The sequence below is a fragment of the Eumetopias jubatus genome, unplaced genomic scaffold (genome assembly GCF_037043125.1).
Source record: "Eumetopias jubatus isolate StellerSeaLion01/CBP00866 unplaced genomic scaffold, mEumJub1_p1.0 scaffold_13, whole genome shotgun sequence".
Classification (NCBI taxonomy): Eukaryota; Metazoa; Chordata; class Mammalia; order Carnivora; family Otariidae; genus Eumetopias; species Eumetopias jubatus.
Window position 1 is genome coordinate 15,838,873 of NW_028274819.1, and position 19,525 is coordinate 15,858,397.

At 45.3% G+C, this 19,525-nt stretch overlaps 1 protein-coding gene across 17 annotated transcripts in view; it reads right to left on the minus strand.

Annotated features, from left to right (window-relative positions):
* MADD (MAP kinase activating death domain) overlaps positions 1-19,525 on the minus strand; it is a 37,015-nt gene that overhangs the window by 5,103 nt on the left and 12,387 nt on the right. For 7 of the 17 annotated variants that reach the window (XM_028111314.2, XM_028111313.2, XM_028111310.2 and 4 more), the window contains exons 16-29: positions 19,025-19,211; positions 18,781-18,931; positions 18,265-18,471; positions 15,382-15,482; positions 14,777-14,860; positions 14,277-14,435; positions 11,073-11,181; positions 10,376-10,496; positions 10,166-10,271; positions 8,176-8,286; positions 6,465-6,572; positions 955-1,119; positions 630-702; positions 383-489 (exon numbers count right to left, since the gene is read on the minus strand). In XM_028111314.2, coding sequence (XP_027967115.2) covers positions 383-489; positions 630-702; positions 955-1,119; positions 6,465-6,572; positions 8,176-8,286; positions 10,166-10,271; positions 10,376-10,496; positions 11,073-11,181; positions 14,277-14,435; positions 14,777-14,860; positions 15,382-15,482; positions 18,265-18,471; positions 18,781-18,931; positions 19,025-19,211 — 1,789 coding nt within the window. The remainder of the gene's footprint in view (positions 1-382; positions 490-629; positions 703-954; positions 1,120-6,464; positions 6,573-8,175; positions 8,287-10,165; positions 10,272-10,375; positions 10,497-11,072; positions 11,182-14,276; positions 14,436-14,776; positions 14,861-15,381; positions 15,483-18,264; positions 18,472-18,780; positions 18,932-19,024; positions 19,212-19,525) is intronic. The other 10 variants (XM_028111318.2, XM_088017914.1, XM_028111312.2 and 7 more) reach the window with 2 other exon arrangements.

The following is a 19,525-nucleotide window of genomic DNA, read 5'->3' on the forward strand; positions in this document are numbered from 1 at the left end:
GACCAGCTGGTCTAGACTCTCAAAGCAAAACCACCAAGCGGAAGCACCCCCTGGGAATAAGGGAAGGCAGACATTGTGCGAAGAAGGGCCAAGTGAGACGCTCCCACTCACACTATGCTGAGTCTAACGGACGGAGGCAGCCCAGCTACCACGGCTCCCTCTCTTTCCCCGCCTCCCACAGAGGCTCCCCACTGCACCTTCCAGGTGGCTGCCAACGTCACTGTGCCCTCCTTCTGATTTCTCTCTCTGGTCCAGCTGCTCCCATCCTCCCACTAGCCCCAAAGGCCCGCAGGCTCACTGGAAAGCACTGGGACCTGGACACCGAGCCTTACTGCAGATGGAAGAACTGGGCCAGGCAGCCGGTGCGGCCGCTCCCACCTACCTGGTTGTGCATGAACTTGAGATTGATCCCTTCTAGGGTGACCTGCAGCAAGCCACCCTCACCAGTCTTCATGTCCTGCACGGGGAACTCGCCACCTAGTTCAGGGCCTGCGGTGGGGGAGGAGGTCATCAGCTAACTGGGGAGCTGGGGAACCCCATGCCTGACCTCCTTGTCAGGCCTCTGACACTGAGAAGGATGGATGGAAACAAACAAAAGGCCCTTGCTTAGGGAGTCCTTGTCTCCTCACCGGGCTTGATGCTCTGCTGTCGGGCAGCGGCTCGCTCCATGCTGTCCTTCACGCAGTAGTACAGCTCCCGACACTGCGGCACAGGGGCGAGGACCATCCTGTCACCCAACCTGCCAGGGTACCCCCGCTCTGCTCTCCACCGTCTGCCAAGGGCTGGGGCCGAGGCCAGGGCACCGGGCACCGGAGACAGCTTTATGCATCCCACACAACAGCCGGAGGCCAAAGGGGGCCTCTTGACATGGACTGTGGAATTTTAACTTCCTTGCCAGAAACTTGACGCTTGGCCCTCAACACCCACCCTCCGCCCGAACAGAGCTCGTGGTACCTTCTTGGTATAGAACTTGTTGAGCTGAGTCTCAGAGCCGTTTCTACGCCACAAACACAACACCTTCGTCTTGGGGCAGTAGGTCATGTTGATGAGCTTCTCATACCACCAGCGCTCATGCACCGTCCCAAGGTTACTGCGCAGCACCACACAGTCGTCGCACACCTGCGGGAGGACCCAGCACGTCAGCGGGGCCTGTCACTTACAGCCTCCATCGCTGCAGGCCGTGCTGGCCTGTCCCGGGGCAGCACGGGGCAGCTGGGCCTGGGAGCACCCCATGGTCGGCTGCCCCGCCTCCCGCTCACCATCCTCCTTCGCTGGGGACACAAACACTGACCTGCTGGACATAGTGTCCACTGGGAGGTTTGCTGAAAGAAAAGGAATCATGGAGAGGAGCCGGCGAGCAGGGAGGGGGAAGCAATCAGTGTTTCAATTTTCACCTCGCGCAACGTCTATCACCTCTCATATGCTCTAGACTTATGAGGGTGTCTCCCGCCGCCAGGTACCAACCTTAGGGACCATCTCTGTGGATGAGCGCAGACGCAGGGATTACAGCAGGCTTAACCAAGGAGAAAAATATGGAACCAAGGCATTTTCTAATACTGGCTCAGCCGCAGTTCTGCATATATCTTTTCAATAATTAATCACATTAGTGACACTTGGGCAACACTTACCACAAAAGATATTATATAATACAGGGTGATATAATTAAAAGGCGAACTCCTCCTTCACATTCTCTTCTTAATACTGTAAGTCCTTTGTAATTAATTAATTTTGAGAGAGTGTGCGTGCACGCAAGTGAGCATGAGCGGGGGTGGGGATGGGCAGAGTGAGAGAGAGAATCTTAAGCAGGCTCCACGTCTAGTGTGGAGCCCGATGTGGGGCTCGATCTCATGACCCTGAGATTATGATCCGAGCCAAAATCAAGAGTCAGACGCTCAACCCACTGAGCCACCCAGGTGCCCCCTTCACATTCTCTTCTTATTCAACATTCTCCCTCTAAGATCAGACTGTGTTAGGTTTCCAGCTGTCCATTACTTAGCTGTGTCACCTTGAACAAGCTGCTCTGCATCTACATTTCCTCATGTGAAGATTAAATAAGTCAATGTGCATAGAATTCTTAGAACAAAGCCAGGCATATAGGAAGTACCCTAGAGTTAGATGTTATAACAACATAATAATATAAAAAAATGTAACAATGATTATTATGACCCCACTGATGGTTCTCAAATCCTTCTCCATACATCTTCCTGAGTTCCTGAACCACTCTCTATCTGGATGGCTCACAGGCAGCACCTCGATCTCATCATGTCCAAATGTGAAGTCAGCATTTCCTCCTGGGCAGATCCTCCTTCTGAGTCCCCTAGTTGAGTAAATGGTGTCACCATTCACCCAGCTGCCGAAGCCAGAAATGAAGGAGTGATGTGAGACTCCTTGTTTTCCCTCTCGCTACACCACTGAGTCCCATCCATTTCACCTCAAATACCCCTGGAACTCTCCCCCTCCCCCGCTCCAGCCATTAATTCATACTTCTTTCAAGTTTCAGCTCAAAGGTCACTTCTGAGAGGTCATCCACAATTCCTACACCCTCTACCGTGTATTCCCATCCTGCCTGCCTATGCCCTAAGCATCTTCTCTCATAACATTCATCATACTTTATGACACTTTGTTTCATTAGCTGACTTCCCCAATGGCTTGTCAACCCCATAAGGGCAACAGAAACCATGTCTCTCATTCACTGCTATAACCACATACTCAAAGTACTTGGCATATCGTATGTGCTCCATAAATATTAAGTGAATAAGTGAATTAAAAAGGAATACACAAGACTACCAGGTTTAATCTACTACCTAAGAGTTACAAGGTTCTAAAAGGTCATATAGTAGCTGAGTAGAAATTAGAATTCTAGCCCTAGTCTGACTCTAGTTTTCTCCAGGTGAAAAATGAAGACTACTACCCCCACTTTCCATAATCCTTTAAGAACACCATGTAAAGGAGAGGGGCAGGATAGGTATTTAGAACATATGATTTCTAGGCTAGAGAGATGACAGTAATAATGTACCATACTCGCCTATGCTGCTGGTGGAGAAATAAACTGGTATAGTCTTTGGGATGGTATTTGGCAGAATCTATACAAATTTTAAATCTATATAAGCTTGATCCAGAAATTTCACATTAAGAATCTAGCCTATAGAAATTCTCATGTGAGGGGCACCTGGGTGGCTCAGTTGGTTGAGTGCCCAACTCTTGGTTTTGGCTCAGGTCATGATCTTATGGGTTGTGGGAGAGAGCCCCAGGATGGGCTCCACGCTCAGCAGGGAGTCTGCTTGAAGATTCCTTCCGTTTGCCCCTCCCCCAATGCATGCTCACGCACATTGCTCTCAAAATAAAATAAAAATAAATCTTAAAAAGAAAAAGAAATTCTCATTTGTATTTTCAAGTATATTCAATGAAACATTATTTTAAAAAAAGTGAGAGGAACTAGTTGAATGACTTATGGTATACATCCATATAACACCTAATAGCTAAAAATACAAAACAAAACAAAATTAATCATCCATTTAAAAAACAGGGACGGGGTGTGTGGCTGGTTCAGTTGGTGAAGCATGTAACTCTTGATCTTGGGGTTGTGAGTTTGAGCCCCATGTTGGGTATAAAGCTTACTTAACAAAAACAAAGCAAAGCAAAACAAAACAAAAAAAGAAAAAAGAAAAAAACAGAGATAGATTTAGGTAACATGTAGACATGGAAAGATGTCAGTCATAAATTAAAAATCAAATTATATCTCAATATTTGTAGTTTGATACCACTTTTGTAAACACTGAAACAAAATTACACATAAGTAAATTGTATTTATACAAACATGCGTTTTTAAAATTCACACCAAACTCTTTAACAGTGGTACCTCTGAGACATGGCATTGAAGGAAGTAAAGGGAAACTTTTACTTTTTATTTCATTTACTTCTATATGGTTTGAAACTTTCACAGCATATACTGTTCTACTTCTGTAACTTACCATTATATTTTTGGGAGAGAGAGAGCGCGCACATGCACAAGCAGGCAGGGGCAGAAGGAGAGGGAGAATCTTAAGCAGGCTCCATGCCCAGTGTGTGGAACCCAACTAGGGGCTCGATTTCATAACCCTGAGATCATGACCTGAGCCGAAATCAAGAGTCAGACACTTAACTGACTGAGCCGCCCAGGCGCCCTAGTCTACTTCTTTAATTAAAAAAAAAAAAAAGTAATAAAGGGGACTTTTAAAAGTCTTTGCAATCGCTCTCCCAGTGCTCCTGCAGCCAGCAGGCTGTGCAGGGATGAGAAAGGCTAAATCAGGCTAAGCGTACCAAGTGGCTAACGGGGTGAGTGAGGTACAGTCTTATTTGACACCTTAAGGGAGAGGCATCTATAAGGTGATGGATCCACCCATACTCCAGGAACTTTGTATGAGGCTCCCCTGTGTGGTGGTGAGAGTTAGTCCTATACTTCAAGGAATCTTCTGGATTTATTCTTTAAAAGGAAAAGGAGAGGGTGAGAATCACCTTGCCACCTCTTTGTGGTGCAGATGTCCAAAGTTAGTCCTCAGCTCAAGGAGACACCTAGCCAAATTCTAGAACTTCACAGTAACATGAAAATGACTCTCTTCTCGGCTACAACAACATGCATGTTTCTGCTTCAGGGCAGAACCCCTGCCCCATGTTTGATAAACCACTCGTTCAAAAAGCTGTGGATATAAAAATCAAACTCAACTAAACCAAAAGAAAACAGAATACTTGTAAAATTATTTAATTTTACTACTTTATATAGGAGTTGTACTTGATTCCTACAATTATGTAGAAGAGATTCATTTTAGAATTAAAAATATAGCAATAAAGAAACCATAGCCAATTTCCTTTACAATCTTGGAATAAGGAAGGGTTTTTCTACCTAAGACTCAAAATCCAAAAGCTATTAAAAAAAAAAGACTAATCAATTCAACTACATAAAAGTAAAAAGATTCTGCCAACAGATGGAGGGAGGGTAAAAAGAAAAAGTAAAAAAATTCTGCATGGCAAACAAAGAAAAACAAACAAAAAACCCATAGGCAAACTCAAAGGACTGATGAGGAACTTCACAGGGAACAACAGATCAGGCTGCCCACATCTCAACCTACTGATCTCTAAGAGAGAGAGGTGACCATATGGGGCAACAGGCCACATACAGCACCAGCCATGAAGTATTCTTGCCAAAATGTTGAATCTGAAACTCATCAAACCCCTAGGTTGAACTACTAGTTTATAAAAAATACAAGTGATGGAGAAACATGTTAACACCAAAGAGATGCAATCAGCAGAAAGTCTAGAATGTGAGATACTCCGTGGGGCACATTTCTTCAACGAAATAAATGGCAAAGCAGGAGGGGAGTTATTATATGTTAAGAGATACGTCTGAGTCCTATCAGCCAAAGCCATCAATGCATTCTCCCTTCGGTGGGGTGACGGCCTCTGGGAGCTCTTACAGAGCCTGTGCGTGTATTGGGGGCAGCAGGCGCACACATAGATACTGACTGGTTAAGTCAACTGCTGTACAGCTGCACCATGGAGTGCCAGACAGCTATAAAAAGAATGAGAGCCAGAGGAAATACAGTGAATGACATCATAACGATGTATGGTGACAGATGGTGACCACACTTATCATGGTGAGCACTGCATAATGTACAGAATCGTCGAATCACTACGCTGTACGCTTGAAACTAATCTAACATTGTACCTCAACTCTTCTTCAACTAAAAAAAAAAAAAAGGAAAAATGAGAACCCTCTTTTTGTACTGACATAGAGCTCTCCAGGATATGTTCAATGAGAAACGCAAGGTACAGAGCAGTGGATATGATGTGCTACCTTTCTGTAAGAAAAAAGAAAAAGAAGAACTTATGTTCATATTTTATTGTGTTTGTATAAAATACCACTGGAAGATACAAAGGAGACCACAGAAGTGGTTACCTATAGGAAGAAGGGGTGAGGGGAATGGGAAATTGAGAGGAAGGAGATAAAAAAGACAGCAAGACTTCCCAATGCCTACCATTTTAAGTTGTCCTGACTTACAATGTGACTACATCATGTATTCAACATCTATTTATTTATTTATTTAATCTTTTAAAAAAGATTTTATTTATTTATTTAACAGAGAGAGAGAGAGAGCACAAGTCGGCAGAGTGGCAGGAAGATGGAGAGGGAGAAGCAGGCTCTCTGCTGAGCAGGGAGCTGGAGGTGGGGCTCGATCCCAAGACCCCAGGATCATGACCTGAGCCGAAGGCAGCCGTTTAACAGACTGAGCCACCCAGGTGCCCCTCAACATCTATTTAAAACAAATGATGGTGAATTATCCATTATATTACTTGCATAAGAGTCTGACAATTTAATGATAAATGGATCATGAAGATGAACGAGATTAAGTGGGAGAAATCAGGTATCAGGTCTAGAAGTTCCTCGTGACTCTCAAATGTCCCTTTGAGACATATGAACTAGCATTTACCTCCATGAAGAAGATATCTCCATTTGTGTCTGTCCCTGCATGTACCACAAATGTCTGCTTCTTCATGTGCCGGCTGCCACTGGACCGGATACAAAGATCACGTCCATTCTGAGAAAAGAGAGATCTGTTAGGGACATCCATATATTTCTCTCACAGAGCTCCCTGGGCCAAGAATTCTGCTCCCACCCCAACTTCAGCAATTAAATTCCTATCAGCTTACTTAGCACAGTGCCATCTGCTGGTCACAGGCCACAAAGGACGTGTTCTCAAACTTTAGGGTCTTAGGACTCCTCTATCTCTTAAAAATTATTCACAACCCCCAAGAGCTTAGGTTTATGTGGGGTATATTTATAGATATTTACCATATTAGAAATTAAAACTGAAAAAGTTTTAAAATGAATTCATTTTAAAGTCATTAATAATATACCCGTTACATGGTAATATAAATATTTTAAATAACATATTTCCCAAAACAACAAACAAAAAAGAGAAGACTGGCACTGTTTTACATTTTTCACATGTTTGTCTTTAAAAAATAGCTGGATTCTCCTATCTGCTTCTGCATTCCATCCATTGTGTTATGCTGCTTTGGGAGGTATATAAAGAAAATCTGGTCTCACAGATATGTATTTAGAAAGAGGAATATTTTAATAGATTTTCCAGATAAATATGCATATTTTTCTTTGGTAATTATACCAAAACTTGAGAAGTAACAGTTTCTGATAGTTGCAATATGAAATCTGAAAACCCATCAAAATGAACATTTTGTACTTTGTTACATGAAATCCGTTTGTCTGCCTTGCATTTTGAGTGGATCTTTACTTATACTTGAATTTCTAACACCACCCAATGGTCTTTTGGAAAATACTGGTTTAAGGGGTAATGCAGCTCTTCCAAATATTGACACATTTCATTAGAGAATATAAAAAAAATCACATTGATTAATATCATCAATCTCATTACAAAAGCCTTTAAATATCAGGAAGCTTCATGCTTAAAAGTCTGCCAAATAAATACCCAACTCTGAATGACCACAGTTAGTCATTCTTCCAAGTAAAAATGATGTCCCATGAACAAAACTGACAGTTTACCTTGCAACTCAAATTGTCACAAACTGGTTTTCCTTGAAACAATCATATTTTGGTTTGTAGCACAAATACTTCCTGTATATTTCTCATTTTGTTACATTAAATATTAAAAAGATGTATAATCAATGATCAGATTTAGTAAAATTAATGATTTTAATGCTTTCATCAAGAACATTCATAAGTGCAACTATTTTTCTTTCTCTTTTTTTTTAAACTGAGAGAGCACTGCATGGCTCCTAGCATGGTTTAGCACCACTGCCTTCACTGTGTGAACGTAACCAGCAGTTTTATCCATCACTGCTTTTGTACCACCAGTTAAAAAAGGCAAGCATTTTAGTACTATTATGAAAATAGGTTTCAGCTCGTGGATCCTTAGGAGTCCACAGACCACATGCTGAAATGGCTGCATCAGGATGGTTTTAGTACAGAGAATCCTATCCCAGAACAGAAGGACTAAACCATTACCTAGGCCCAAAGCCCTATTTTCAAAACTGGGGTCTTGAAAGTATACAGGCCAAGAAATGACCCGTGGGGAAGCCTCTGCATTAGGTGACAAGGCCCCAGCCTGGGAGGCGACAAGTGCAGTGGGAGGGGAGCCTAGCGGACGGCGCAGACATGCTTACCAGGTTTGCCAGCTGATCAAGCACTTCATTGATTTGCTGGCTGTACACAAGCCCAATATGGGACTTTCCCATTAGGCGCCTCACCTTCTTCCGGATGTCATTCTTATTTACCTGGAAAGCCAAAGCGAGATCTTAACGAGGGATCTGCTCTCCTTGCAAATGACGTAGAGGGAATGTACAAGCAAGTTTCCTACCATTTGAGACCATTTGGAGTCCACACACTGAATCTGAGAGAAAACATTCAACTGTCTATTCTGCCAACAGGCTGGGAAGGAAAAACCTGGCTGTCTCTGGGTGGCTTCTATAGAAAAGTAGCTCTAAAGCAGGTCTGGTTCAAATGGACTGGGGTTCAAGGAGACACTTCCTCCCTATCCCCAACCAATACCGTAACTTCACCCCTGAAGGGCCCTAAGAACCCCAGGGGCTCCTCAGAGTATAGTTCAGAAATGAGGCCTCAGAGTCGTGACATTCTGGCTCGGCTGTAGCACAGACACCTTCCCGGGGTTCAGGATCACCACCCTTCCCAACCAGAGTTCACTGGGACCCCTGGAGTTCAACAGAGAGGAGTGAACCTTACAACAGAAAATGAAACAAACTAAGTCAGCCTGTCAGGTTGCATCTGATCAACTAATCCCTTCATATTTTGAGAGGCTAAGAGAAGGGGAGGAGAAGAAACCCAAGGGCTCTCTCTCAAAATAACTCTCTTCTAGGCATCGACCCCAAGCTTATGTTGCCCTTTCAAAGCAGGACTCTTCTTAACAACCAAGTACAACCGAGTCAACCTAGAACCTACTATTAATTTTTTAATGAGTAGCTCTTTTTACATCTATGGAAAATTCTATATGATAAAGGGCTAGTGCTGAAAACTGAACTCTGACTATCCTTCCTAAGGTTTTAGAAACTATTACTTAAAATTTTTTTTAAATTCATTGTATTCTGTAGGGAGTTCTACTGGCATCCTAAAACTACTTAGCAAAGGAAGCCCATTTAAAAATTCAAAATAGGGGCGCCTGGGTGGCTCAGTCGGATAAGTGTCTGCCTTCAGCTCAGGTCATGATCTCAGGGTCCTGGGATCGAGCCCCATGTCAGGCTCCCTGCTCGACGGGGAGTCTGCTTCTCCCTCTCCCTCTGCCCCTGTTCATGCTCTGTCCCCCTCCACTCATATAAATAAATAAAATCTTTAAAAATAAATAAAAATAAAATTCAAAACTTGGTAGAGTATGCAACTCCTTTTTCAAAAAGATCATTTATTTATTTTAAAGATTTATTCATTTATTTTTGAGAGAGCATGCATGTGCACGAGGTGGGGCAGAGGGAGAGAGAAAGGGAGAAGCAGACTTCCCACTGAGCGGGGAGTGTGATGCGGGACTCAATCCCATGACCCTGAGATCATGACCTGAGCCGAAACCAAGAGTCAGATGCTTAACCAACTGTGTCACCCAGGTGCCCCAAGTGTGCAACTCTTAATCTTGGGATTGTGAGTTTGAGCACCATGCTGGGCATAGAGATTACTTAAAAATATTTTTAAAATTTTTTATTTATTTAAAAATATATTTTATTTATTTATTTGAGAGCGAGAGAGAGAGCACAAGCAAGGTGAGGGACAGAGGGAGAAGCAGGCTCCCTGCCGAGCAGGGAGCCCGATGCAAGGCTTGATCCCGACTCTGGGATCATGACCTGAGCCGAAGGCAGATGCTTAACCAACTGAGCCACTCAGGTGTCCACCCCTAAATTTTTTTAAATAAAAACAAAATAAAATTCAAAATAAACAAGTGGTATGGAATCACCAATCATCTTTACAACATTCCTTTGCAGCTTCAGACAAATGGGTCATGTGTAAGCTGCAGAGGGACCTCACACTTTCAATCAGGAAGAGAGCCCTAGTAAGATGCTCTGACAGCTTCCCAAGTGCCCCAGAATTTAGGTCACAGGAAGAAGCCTTGCCCTTCCGGCATCAGCAGTAGCTAGGCACAAGCGAAATCGACATTACCTTCATCAATAGCATGTAGGAGATGAGGTTATGCAAAAGCGTGGCCAGCAAACGATCTTCATCATCCTCCAGGCGCTTCCGGTCATGTTCTCCCAGGGACAGGTACCTAAGCAGGAGACCAGCGACAAGTCAGCCCTCAGGTGGGAGATCACAGAACTAACTTGGAAGAGGCTGAATTTGCATTTTCCAAGTGTTTACTAAGTCTTATACCTGTCGATCATTTCCTGGGGACCCTGGTCCATACCCATTCCTTCTCTCTCCAACATCACAGCATCTAAGAACGCATCTTCCCAGAACTGCATTTGGTCCCATAAAGTAGAACGTTCTTTGCCTGCACAGAACGGAATTTTTCTAGGGGCTTATTTAACATATAAAGAACATAGCTGCCAAACCAAAGTAAAGAGTAAACTCTAGATAAAAGGGACAAAATCTAGGACAAAGCAAACGTGAGCCTCTCCACCCCAGAACTAACATTCCTGCCACCAGCCCCAGCTCCTCCAAGCGAGACCCAGCCCCTCCCGAGGAGGAGGGAGGAACACAGCACACAAAGAAAGGTGGTTACTTATAGAAAAGGTCTCCATAGCCGCGTCCTCTAACTGGTCCCACATCGATCCTTTGTCCCTTCCTGCCCATTTGTGAGCAGGAAGGACCATGGTAGCAAGAAAGGAAAGACAGACAGACAGAAAGACAGAGGCTGTTGATTAATACCAAAATCCAGTCTCTTCTAGTGCTCACCTACGGCTTTTTCCAGACCCAGTAAGTCACATTCTTCAGATATAAACACGCCCTCTAACATCAGCACTGAGATCAGCACAGAGCTGAGCAGCTACCCGTTCAGTGCCACCCTCTTCCCCGTCTGAGTCCAGCTTTCCTCCAGTGCAAGAGGCCTTCCCAGTCAGTGTCTCACCTAAGAGTCCCTCGTAGAGATAGACTCGCTGGCTTACATCTTCAGACGAGCGAACTGGGCTGCCCACCAGCTTCTCCTTGACACTTGGCTTCAAGTTATGGGCTTTCCCCTACAACGAGGTGATAGGTCAGCTGACCAAGGTACAGGGCAAAGTAAGCCGCGCAGCGCATTAAGAGGCCCACACGCCCACCACTCTCCGTTAGTAACATGTACTCTAGCAGTCCTGCTTTTGCTACTGTGCTTGCCTCAAGGATTTGACCAGAAGTCAATCTGATAATGCTGCTTTCTGTTACTGCCTCCTAAAACATGCAATTGAGTTTTCATTCTGCTTATCTTTACCCTTTAGTCTCTGTAAGACTCTTTGTTCTTAAAAATAAATAAATAAGAGGCAAATCCTCTGTAGCAGCATGATGCAACAGAAAAAAACACTGGTTTTGAAGTCAGACTGACCAAGGTTCAGATCCCTGTCTCTTACTAGCTGTGTGACCTGAGGCATAAAACTTAGCTTCTCTGAGTCTCGTTTTCCTCACCTGTAAAAGGAAGGTTATATAATATCTACCTCTTAGGACCATTATGGGAATTAAATTAGAAAATACATACAAAGCACTTAACAATGCCTGGCACATGGTTAGTATTGGATAAATGTTAATTTCCTTTTTCCTACCATCTCTTAGAAATATCTGGCCCTTAGAAAAATCACTAACTTTACCTGCTATTTCTGCAATATTAGACTTTCTATTCATTCAAAAAAGATTTCAAGTGGGTAAGAGGCAAATTTCATGCCCATTTCACAACTCATGCGACAGCCTAAGCGGAGAAGCGATCGATCAAAAGTTATTAGGCAACACCTAATTAGTGTGTCTACACGCCACTCTCCAGGTTCACAGCCTAGTTCTTTGTTCAGTGGACCATACTGACTTCATAGAACTCATTTCTTGCTAAAACAGCCTTTTTTTTGAGCCAAGAAATTTAGGTAATTGCTCTCAGCAACTCAACTGTACAAAAACAGCCCTTGCCCACCAGCACAGAACAAGTAAGAATTTGTCCCAGGAAGGTGCCAGGAAAGGCAGCATACAGCTGAATGGCTTCTTGCAAGACTGCTATCCCATAATGTCTATCTTAACATCCAGAATGGAGGCATGCTAGAAGGATTTAAAATACTCTCAATAAAACGGTCTATTTAGACTCAAGGAGAGTTAAGGTCCATTAACTCAAATGGCTTTGCTGACCCTCAATCCCATGCTCTACCTTTGCTCAGGGATGTCATTTGCTCTATTAGAAACATACACAGAAAGCCCTGAGGGTGGGAATGATCACCAGTGTTAAATACTTTAAATTTCATCTTCCATTCTCCCCACAAACCAAAGATAAGGACTTATAAGCTCCTATAAGGAATATCCATTCTCAGGGCGCCTGGGTGGCTTACTCAGTTAAGCGTCTGCCTTTGGCTCAGGTCATGGTCTCCAGGTCCTGGGATCAAGCCCTGCATGGGGCTCTCTGCTCAGCAGGGAGTCTGCTTCTCCCTCCCCCTGCTTGTGCTCTCTCTCACTCACTTTCCCTCGCTCAAATAAAATCTTTAAAAAAATTATTTAAAAAAGAATACTGATTGGGCGCCTGGGTGGCTCCGTTGGTTAAGCGACTTCCTTCGGCTCAGGTCATGATCCCGGAGTACCGGGATCGAGTCCCACATCAGGCTCCCTGCTCAGCAAAGGAGACTGCTTCTCCCTCTGACCCTCCCCCCTCTCATGTACTCTCTCTCTCATTCTTGCTCTCTCAAATAAATAAATAAATCTTTAAAATAAAAAGAATACTGATTCTTGGGGCGCCTGGGTGGCTCAGTCATTAAGCATCTGCCTTCAGCTCAGGTCATGATCCCGGGGTCCTGGGATCGAGCCCCGCATCGGGCTCCCTGCTCCTCAAGAAGCCTTCTTCTCCCTCTCCCGCTCCCCCTGTTGTGTTCCCTTTCTCACTGTGTCTCTCTCTCTCCGTCAAATAAATAAATAAAATCTTTTAAAAAAATAATATTGATTCTCAACTCTAATAAAGTGACAAGTGTATCAGAGTGCTTAATGCTGCCTAAAGAGGCATGTATACACCAAAACGCAGTGTGTCTAAAGGCAAGGACTAAACAGAATTACTTTAATCCCAACTGATCACTGGCTTTTTTTTTTAAAGATTTTTTTTTTATTTATTTACTTGAGAGAGAGAATGAGATAGAAAGAGAGAGCATGAGAGGGGGGAGGGTCAGAGGGAGAAGCAGACTCCCCGCTGAGAAGGGAGCCCGATGCAGGACTCGATCCTGGAACTCCAGGATCATGACCTGAGCCGAAGGCAGTTGCTTAACCAACTGAGCCACCTAGGCGCCCCTGGCTTTTTTTTTTTTTTAAGATTTTATTTATTTATTTGACAGAGAGAGAAACAGTGAGAAAGGGAACACAAGCAGGGGGAGTGGGAGAAGCAGGCTTCCCGCTGAGCAGGGAGCCCAATACAGGGCTCGATCCCAGGACCCTGGGACCATGACCTGAGCTGAAGGCAGATGCCTAACGACTGAGCCACCCAGGTGCCCCAGTAAAATGCTATTTTAAAGTGCTATATAAATAGGGGCGCCTGGGTGGCTCAGTCGGTTAAGCGTCTGCCTTCGGCTCAGGTCATGATCCCAGGGTCCTCGGATGGAGCCCCACGTCCAGCTCCCAGCTCAGAGGGGAGTCTGCTTCTCCCTCTCCCTCTGCTTGTGCTCTCTCTCTCTCTCTCCCTCTGTCAAACAAATGTCTATAAAACAAAAAAAAAAGTACTATATAAATATAGCACTGGAAGTGGCCGGAATAAAACCAAACTATCCCCCAGCAAGAGGCAGACTGACATGAAAGGAGAGTCGCTGTTGTCCTGGCATTGCCACAAGGACTCCTATCACCTTGTCTACTGTAAATACGGGGATGACTGCTACACAGGATTTGAAGTCCTGATCTGACTGGGCGGGGAGCCCGACTCATCAGTGATTCAGGAGAGGGCCCTAAAAGCCCCAGATCATGGAGTAAAATAACTCTAAAAAAAGCCTTAGAAAACATTTTCTTTGAAGCCAAATATATGGGGATAATCCACTCCTTACTTCTTTTCCTTCTAGTTGCCCCTAACGTTTCATTCTTTTCTAACCCACTCCCCTCTCATGAGAGAAATGATCTCCTTTTGTTAGTAAACCAAACTTACAAAGATGGTGCTGGTAGCAGAGTTGGTCTCAATCTCACTATCGGACAAGGTGCCCCGAGAGCTTGCCAAGTGGGCGCTGCCCTCACCGCCTGGCCCATCACCTGCGTTGCTGCTCAGGTCACTGTCTGCTCCAAGGGTCTCTCCAGAGCTATTACTCACCTGGCAAGGAAAGAAGGTAGTAAGGGATAGTCCCAAGCGAAGGGTTCCCAGAAATGCCCAGCTGTTAGAGCTCTCTACTGCCATTTAAAAAAAAAAAAAAGGCACTGAACATCAAAGGTGTGTCAGGTAGCCTCTGGAAGTACCTTCTTTACAAGTTGAGAAACCCTGGGTGAAATCTCAGGGTCTGATCCCACGCACACAGACCTATGCCAGGTGAGCATCTCCACCATGAGAACCAAGCTGACATGAGACTAAGAGCCTCCAAAGGAGAAAGCAGCCCCCTTTTCCAAAGGGGCACTCACACCCCCACCCCCCAAGATGCCAGTGTGGTGTTCCCCTACCACGGTGCTAACTTCAGAGTCCTGACTTGAGCTTCGGATCATAACAGCTGGACTCACACCAATGACAGAGTCTGCATCAGTCCTCTGAAACGACATGGGGACTCAGACACATTAGAGGAGGTGTCCCATCTACTCTCATTTCCCTAAGAAATACTGTATCTTCTTCCTTCTTCTCAACTCCAACCTACTATTATCATCCCTAAACAGGTCATAAGAAGATTATTTTTTTCCGGGATATAAAATATACATGACTTGCATGACAAAAAATAATAAACATTAAAGGAATACATGCTCACGATAGAAAATACATGAAAGAATACAGAAACAAAAATAAGCCATAAACCTACCACTAACGTTAATCACTGTTAAGGTTTTAGTATACTTCCTTTCAGTCTTTTCCATATACATTTTAAAAATAAAATGGGAATTATACTGCATGTAGCTTTGTAAAACATTTTCCCGTATCACTAAATTTTTGAAAACACAGTCTTCAGTAGATACTAGTATCGTATTATGTAGATATATGACACTTATTTCATCATTCTCCCATCACTGGGCATGCATGTTGTTTTGACGTTGTAATTCACAACAAGGTTGTCACAAACCTGGGAACCAGATGTCAGGCTCACGCCACTGTCTGCGCTGATCTGGGATTTTTTCTCGTCTGTCTCACGGAGGTCAAAGACAGGTTTGATTACTTCAGGCCCTGGGTAGGGGAAAACCTCTGTCACTCCATACACAAAGGCCAGGGGCAGGCTGGTGAAGGGAGTGGGACAGCACACAGCCAGGTCCCAGACCTCAGCAAGCCCCAGCCACCTTTCCAGGTACTGCCTCCACATCAGGCCCCACCAGAAGAAGTCCCCACAGGCCTTAAGACCCAAAATAGGACAAATAAACCTGGTCTCAAGGGGTTCTACAGCCTTCTTTCACAACCTGAGAAAATTCTCAGCAAATCATTCTAAGACAGAAAGTTCCACAAACAAATGTCTACACCACATTCCCGTATACTCAGAGTCGGAGCTTCCCTGGAGTGTGAAACCAATTGAGGGTCCCCAGGTCACTCAGTGCTTCCCCAACAAATGTGTCTAAAGGGGCTAGAAAAGGACAGGCCCAACGAGATACAGAAACGCCAGCTGTTTCTGTGGACACTAACTACCCCACCCCTACACCTTTCTACATTTGAGATAAAAACCACCCTCGTTTTTTCCCCACCCACCCACAATGGTATGGCAGAAGGACAGAATGACAGAAAGCAAGAAAGCGTGCCTAGGCAAGCCACCAGAGAGAGCTGGGAAGCTACAGACTCAACACGGAGGGACAGCAACCATCTCTGCCAACTGTGCCCACAGGCCTTCTAATGGGTGAGGGAGATACCAGCCAATGAGGGGCACTGAAATAGACAAACATTCTCCCCACCAACTCTGGAGCAATAGAGAACCACGTTCTAAGGGACTTTACTCAGTAGACGCCCTGATTACAGCCTGATTGCTAGGAGGAGAGGGGGAAAGAAGCAGCCTACAAGTCACATACCTGTGAATCACACACCACCTACCTGCTTTTATTCCAAATACCCCCCAAGAGCAAATTTGGTGTGGGGCTGACAAAGGGAGCCTGCCCCAACTGGGCCTGGGGAGTTGGCAGGTATGGGAGATTTGGGAACAGGAAGGGGCATTTGTTCCTTACTCTGTTTTTCCAAAGCTTTTTGCTTTTTCACTTCCTGGTGCTTGTTCCACAATTCTACCCCAGATGCAATGTAAGCAGGAGAGAAAGACAGACAGAGTCAGAGGCTGGTCAGACAGAATGGAAACCCACCCACCCAAGCCGATTCAGTCTCAGGCACAGGATTACAAATCAAGATATAAAGAGATCTTCATTTTGGGGGGTTAAAAATCAAGAGATCTAAAGCACCCCCTCCCCCACTCATGGACTAAAGACCCTAAATTCCTAACCCGAACCTGAAAGGGATAGTAAAAACCCTGCAGAACATTAGAGATGGAGCTGCCTTCGCTCAAGCTCCTCCATTTTGGCCTGAGGAAACTGATCCTAACAAGGCTGGAGCACTCTGCTCGAGATCATGTAACTTCGGACTAGTTTAAACTTCCACCACGCCATGCTCTCTCTGCAAAATGAGCTGGGCAACAATAATTTTCAAAGATTCCAGACAAGACAGATGATCACCTCAAGCAGCCAAAGGGGTTCGGAAGCGTGAGCACCATTCTGTTTGATTTGCTGGACTGGACAGAGACCACTCATGCAGGCAGTTAGCATCCCTCCTTGCCACTACCAAAAAATCCAATTCACCCACAAAATCAGTGTCTTCCCTGCCAAGTGACCCATTCTTAGCCAGTCATCAGGAAAAATGCTTCCGGTAAAGGTGACAGAGAACACGAAATGGTCAAGAATAGCATATTTGTTGGGGTAAAGAAGAGAGAATACCGATGATAGCATTCTTTTCCTGGAAGAACTTGAGTATCTACTTAATCCGATCTCCTCATTTCCCAGATGAGGAGATAGAGACCCTGAGAGACGAAGTGCTTTGCCCAAACACTCATTCCTAGCTGGAAGCAGATACGGGACTAAAACTCCAGGCCTTCAGACTTGCGGGTGGGTACTCTTTCTAGAACAGCACATCATGCAGGAGAAAGGCAGGGTTGACCACCTCTAGGACACTGTTCTGCTGGCTAGAGAAGGGGAGCTCCCCAACGAAGGAAACTGATGCCTCATCTCCATTTATGGGAGCACGAGACAAATGCTAATGGTGTGGCAAAGAAGCATCCATTAGAAGCATAATGCCCACGGAAACAGAACCAGACAAAGAAAGACACAACCTAGATAACCCAAGGTCAAGTACAGAGGGGGTCAAGTGGAGGTGCCACGCAGAGAGCTCACTAAGGCACTGCCTTAGGGGGAACGGAGAAAACACTCAATGTAAACAAGCTCTTAATCAAGTCCAGTAAGGAAAGGTTTAAAGAAAAGCTGATTCAGAAATCTATACCTTGAGGCCTAGAGCCCAGGGAAATGAGGTTGCTGGACAGCCCCCAGAGAAGCAAATTTGAGGGTAGTGTCATGGTTGGATGGGGGTAAACCGGCCCAGATGATCATAATTTTATAGACCAAAGATGTATCTATAAACTTTCTTACAGCTTCCAGGAGCTCACATGGCTCTCCACTGTGTGAAGAAATTCAGATGTAAATAAAAAGAGGGACCAGGAATAGAGCTCAGACTCCCTGCACTAAACCTCACCGAGCCTTCTAAGCAAAACTTCCCTTCTTCCTCTAAGATGTACGTGGGGATGCCTAAAAAGGAAGCATAAGGGATAAAGAAGTACAAAGATATACCATCAGAAATGGATGCAGACCTATCTCCCTCTCTAGAAAGCAAAGCATGAGGGAAAAGAAAGACAGGATTCTGGATGAATTGAAAGGAGGGAGAGGTATTTAAGAAGCCAGAACCCTCTCTCCACCACACCAAACACAGTGATACATACCAACAGATGCTACGAAGTTCTCTTCCTTTAAACTTCTGGTGTCTAGTTCTTTAGGACCCTTTCCTGCAGCACTTGGCGCCCGAGGTCCCAGCTGGGGAACTCTCAGCTGTGCCGTAGCCTTTGGGGCCCCCCGCCCAGCCAGGCCAGGATCCTTGCCAACTGGGGTATGTACACTCTCTGTTGGGCTTCTCTTCCGCTTGTCTGGTTCTAGGAAAAGATCGAATAGAGGAAGAGGTCAAAAGAGACAGTAGGTGGAAATCGAGCTATGGGAGTGAGTCAGGAGAAACAAGGCTGCAGGAGGATGGAGAATGGAAGAAGTGCAAGGAAAGAAAAGTGGACATCTTTTTCATGACAGAAAAATACCCAGTACAGACAAACGTGCATTAAAAAATAAAATCCTGAAGTCTGATGGGAAGCAGCCCGGCCCTGGGAAACTTGTAAAAAGAACAAGTTCCCTTTCCTTGGAGCTCAGTGCGAGAGCTGTGGACGGTGCTGGCCCAGCCAGTGTGATCCTACCTTTACTATAGTAGTGGGTCTGGGCAATCTCCAGAAGCCCAAAGATGCTGGCCATGCCACCCAGACCTGCGTGGGCATAGGACTGCTCCAGGCTGAGTACCGTGCACTTGAGCAGGTCTAACATTCCCTTGTACACCTTTCGACTGATCTCCTGCAACAAGCCAGGGGTGAGAGTTGGCAAAACTGCCTTTGGTGTCCAGGTCCCGCTTCCAGCTGATTCCAGCTCCCCACCCCAGACACTGACCACGTCGGGGATGGCATCCTGCCGGGCATCATCCTCTGACTGCACTGTGCGGTTCAGCTTGCTCAGGACAAAGACTCGCAGTTGCTCGCTCTCCAGTAGCCGACGCACCTTTTTCATGTTGAGCCAGCCAACGCCCTGGCCATCCAGCACGCTGTGGACCACCTCCTTCAGGAACTGCTGGTTCTCACTATGGGGTCCACACACCACTTCTGTGGTCATCAGCTTCTGTGCACAGCATTCCCCCCACTTCACCAGACTAGATGCTTGCCTCCAGGGGCAAAGCACAAAGCCACGTCTCCAGGCGTCCAAGTCCCCCGCACCCCCTGCACCCCCACCCCGCATACCCAGCACTGTGGTTTCATTCTCCTCACTGGCGTGGGCTACTACCATCACATAGGCAGTGCGCGCAAGAACTGATTTCATCTACCCAACTGAGAGGTGCTCTCCCACTCCTGAGCATCCCTAAAGTGGTACACGAATCACGACCTCTAGCATAGAACT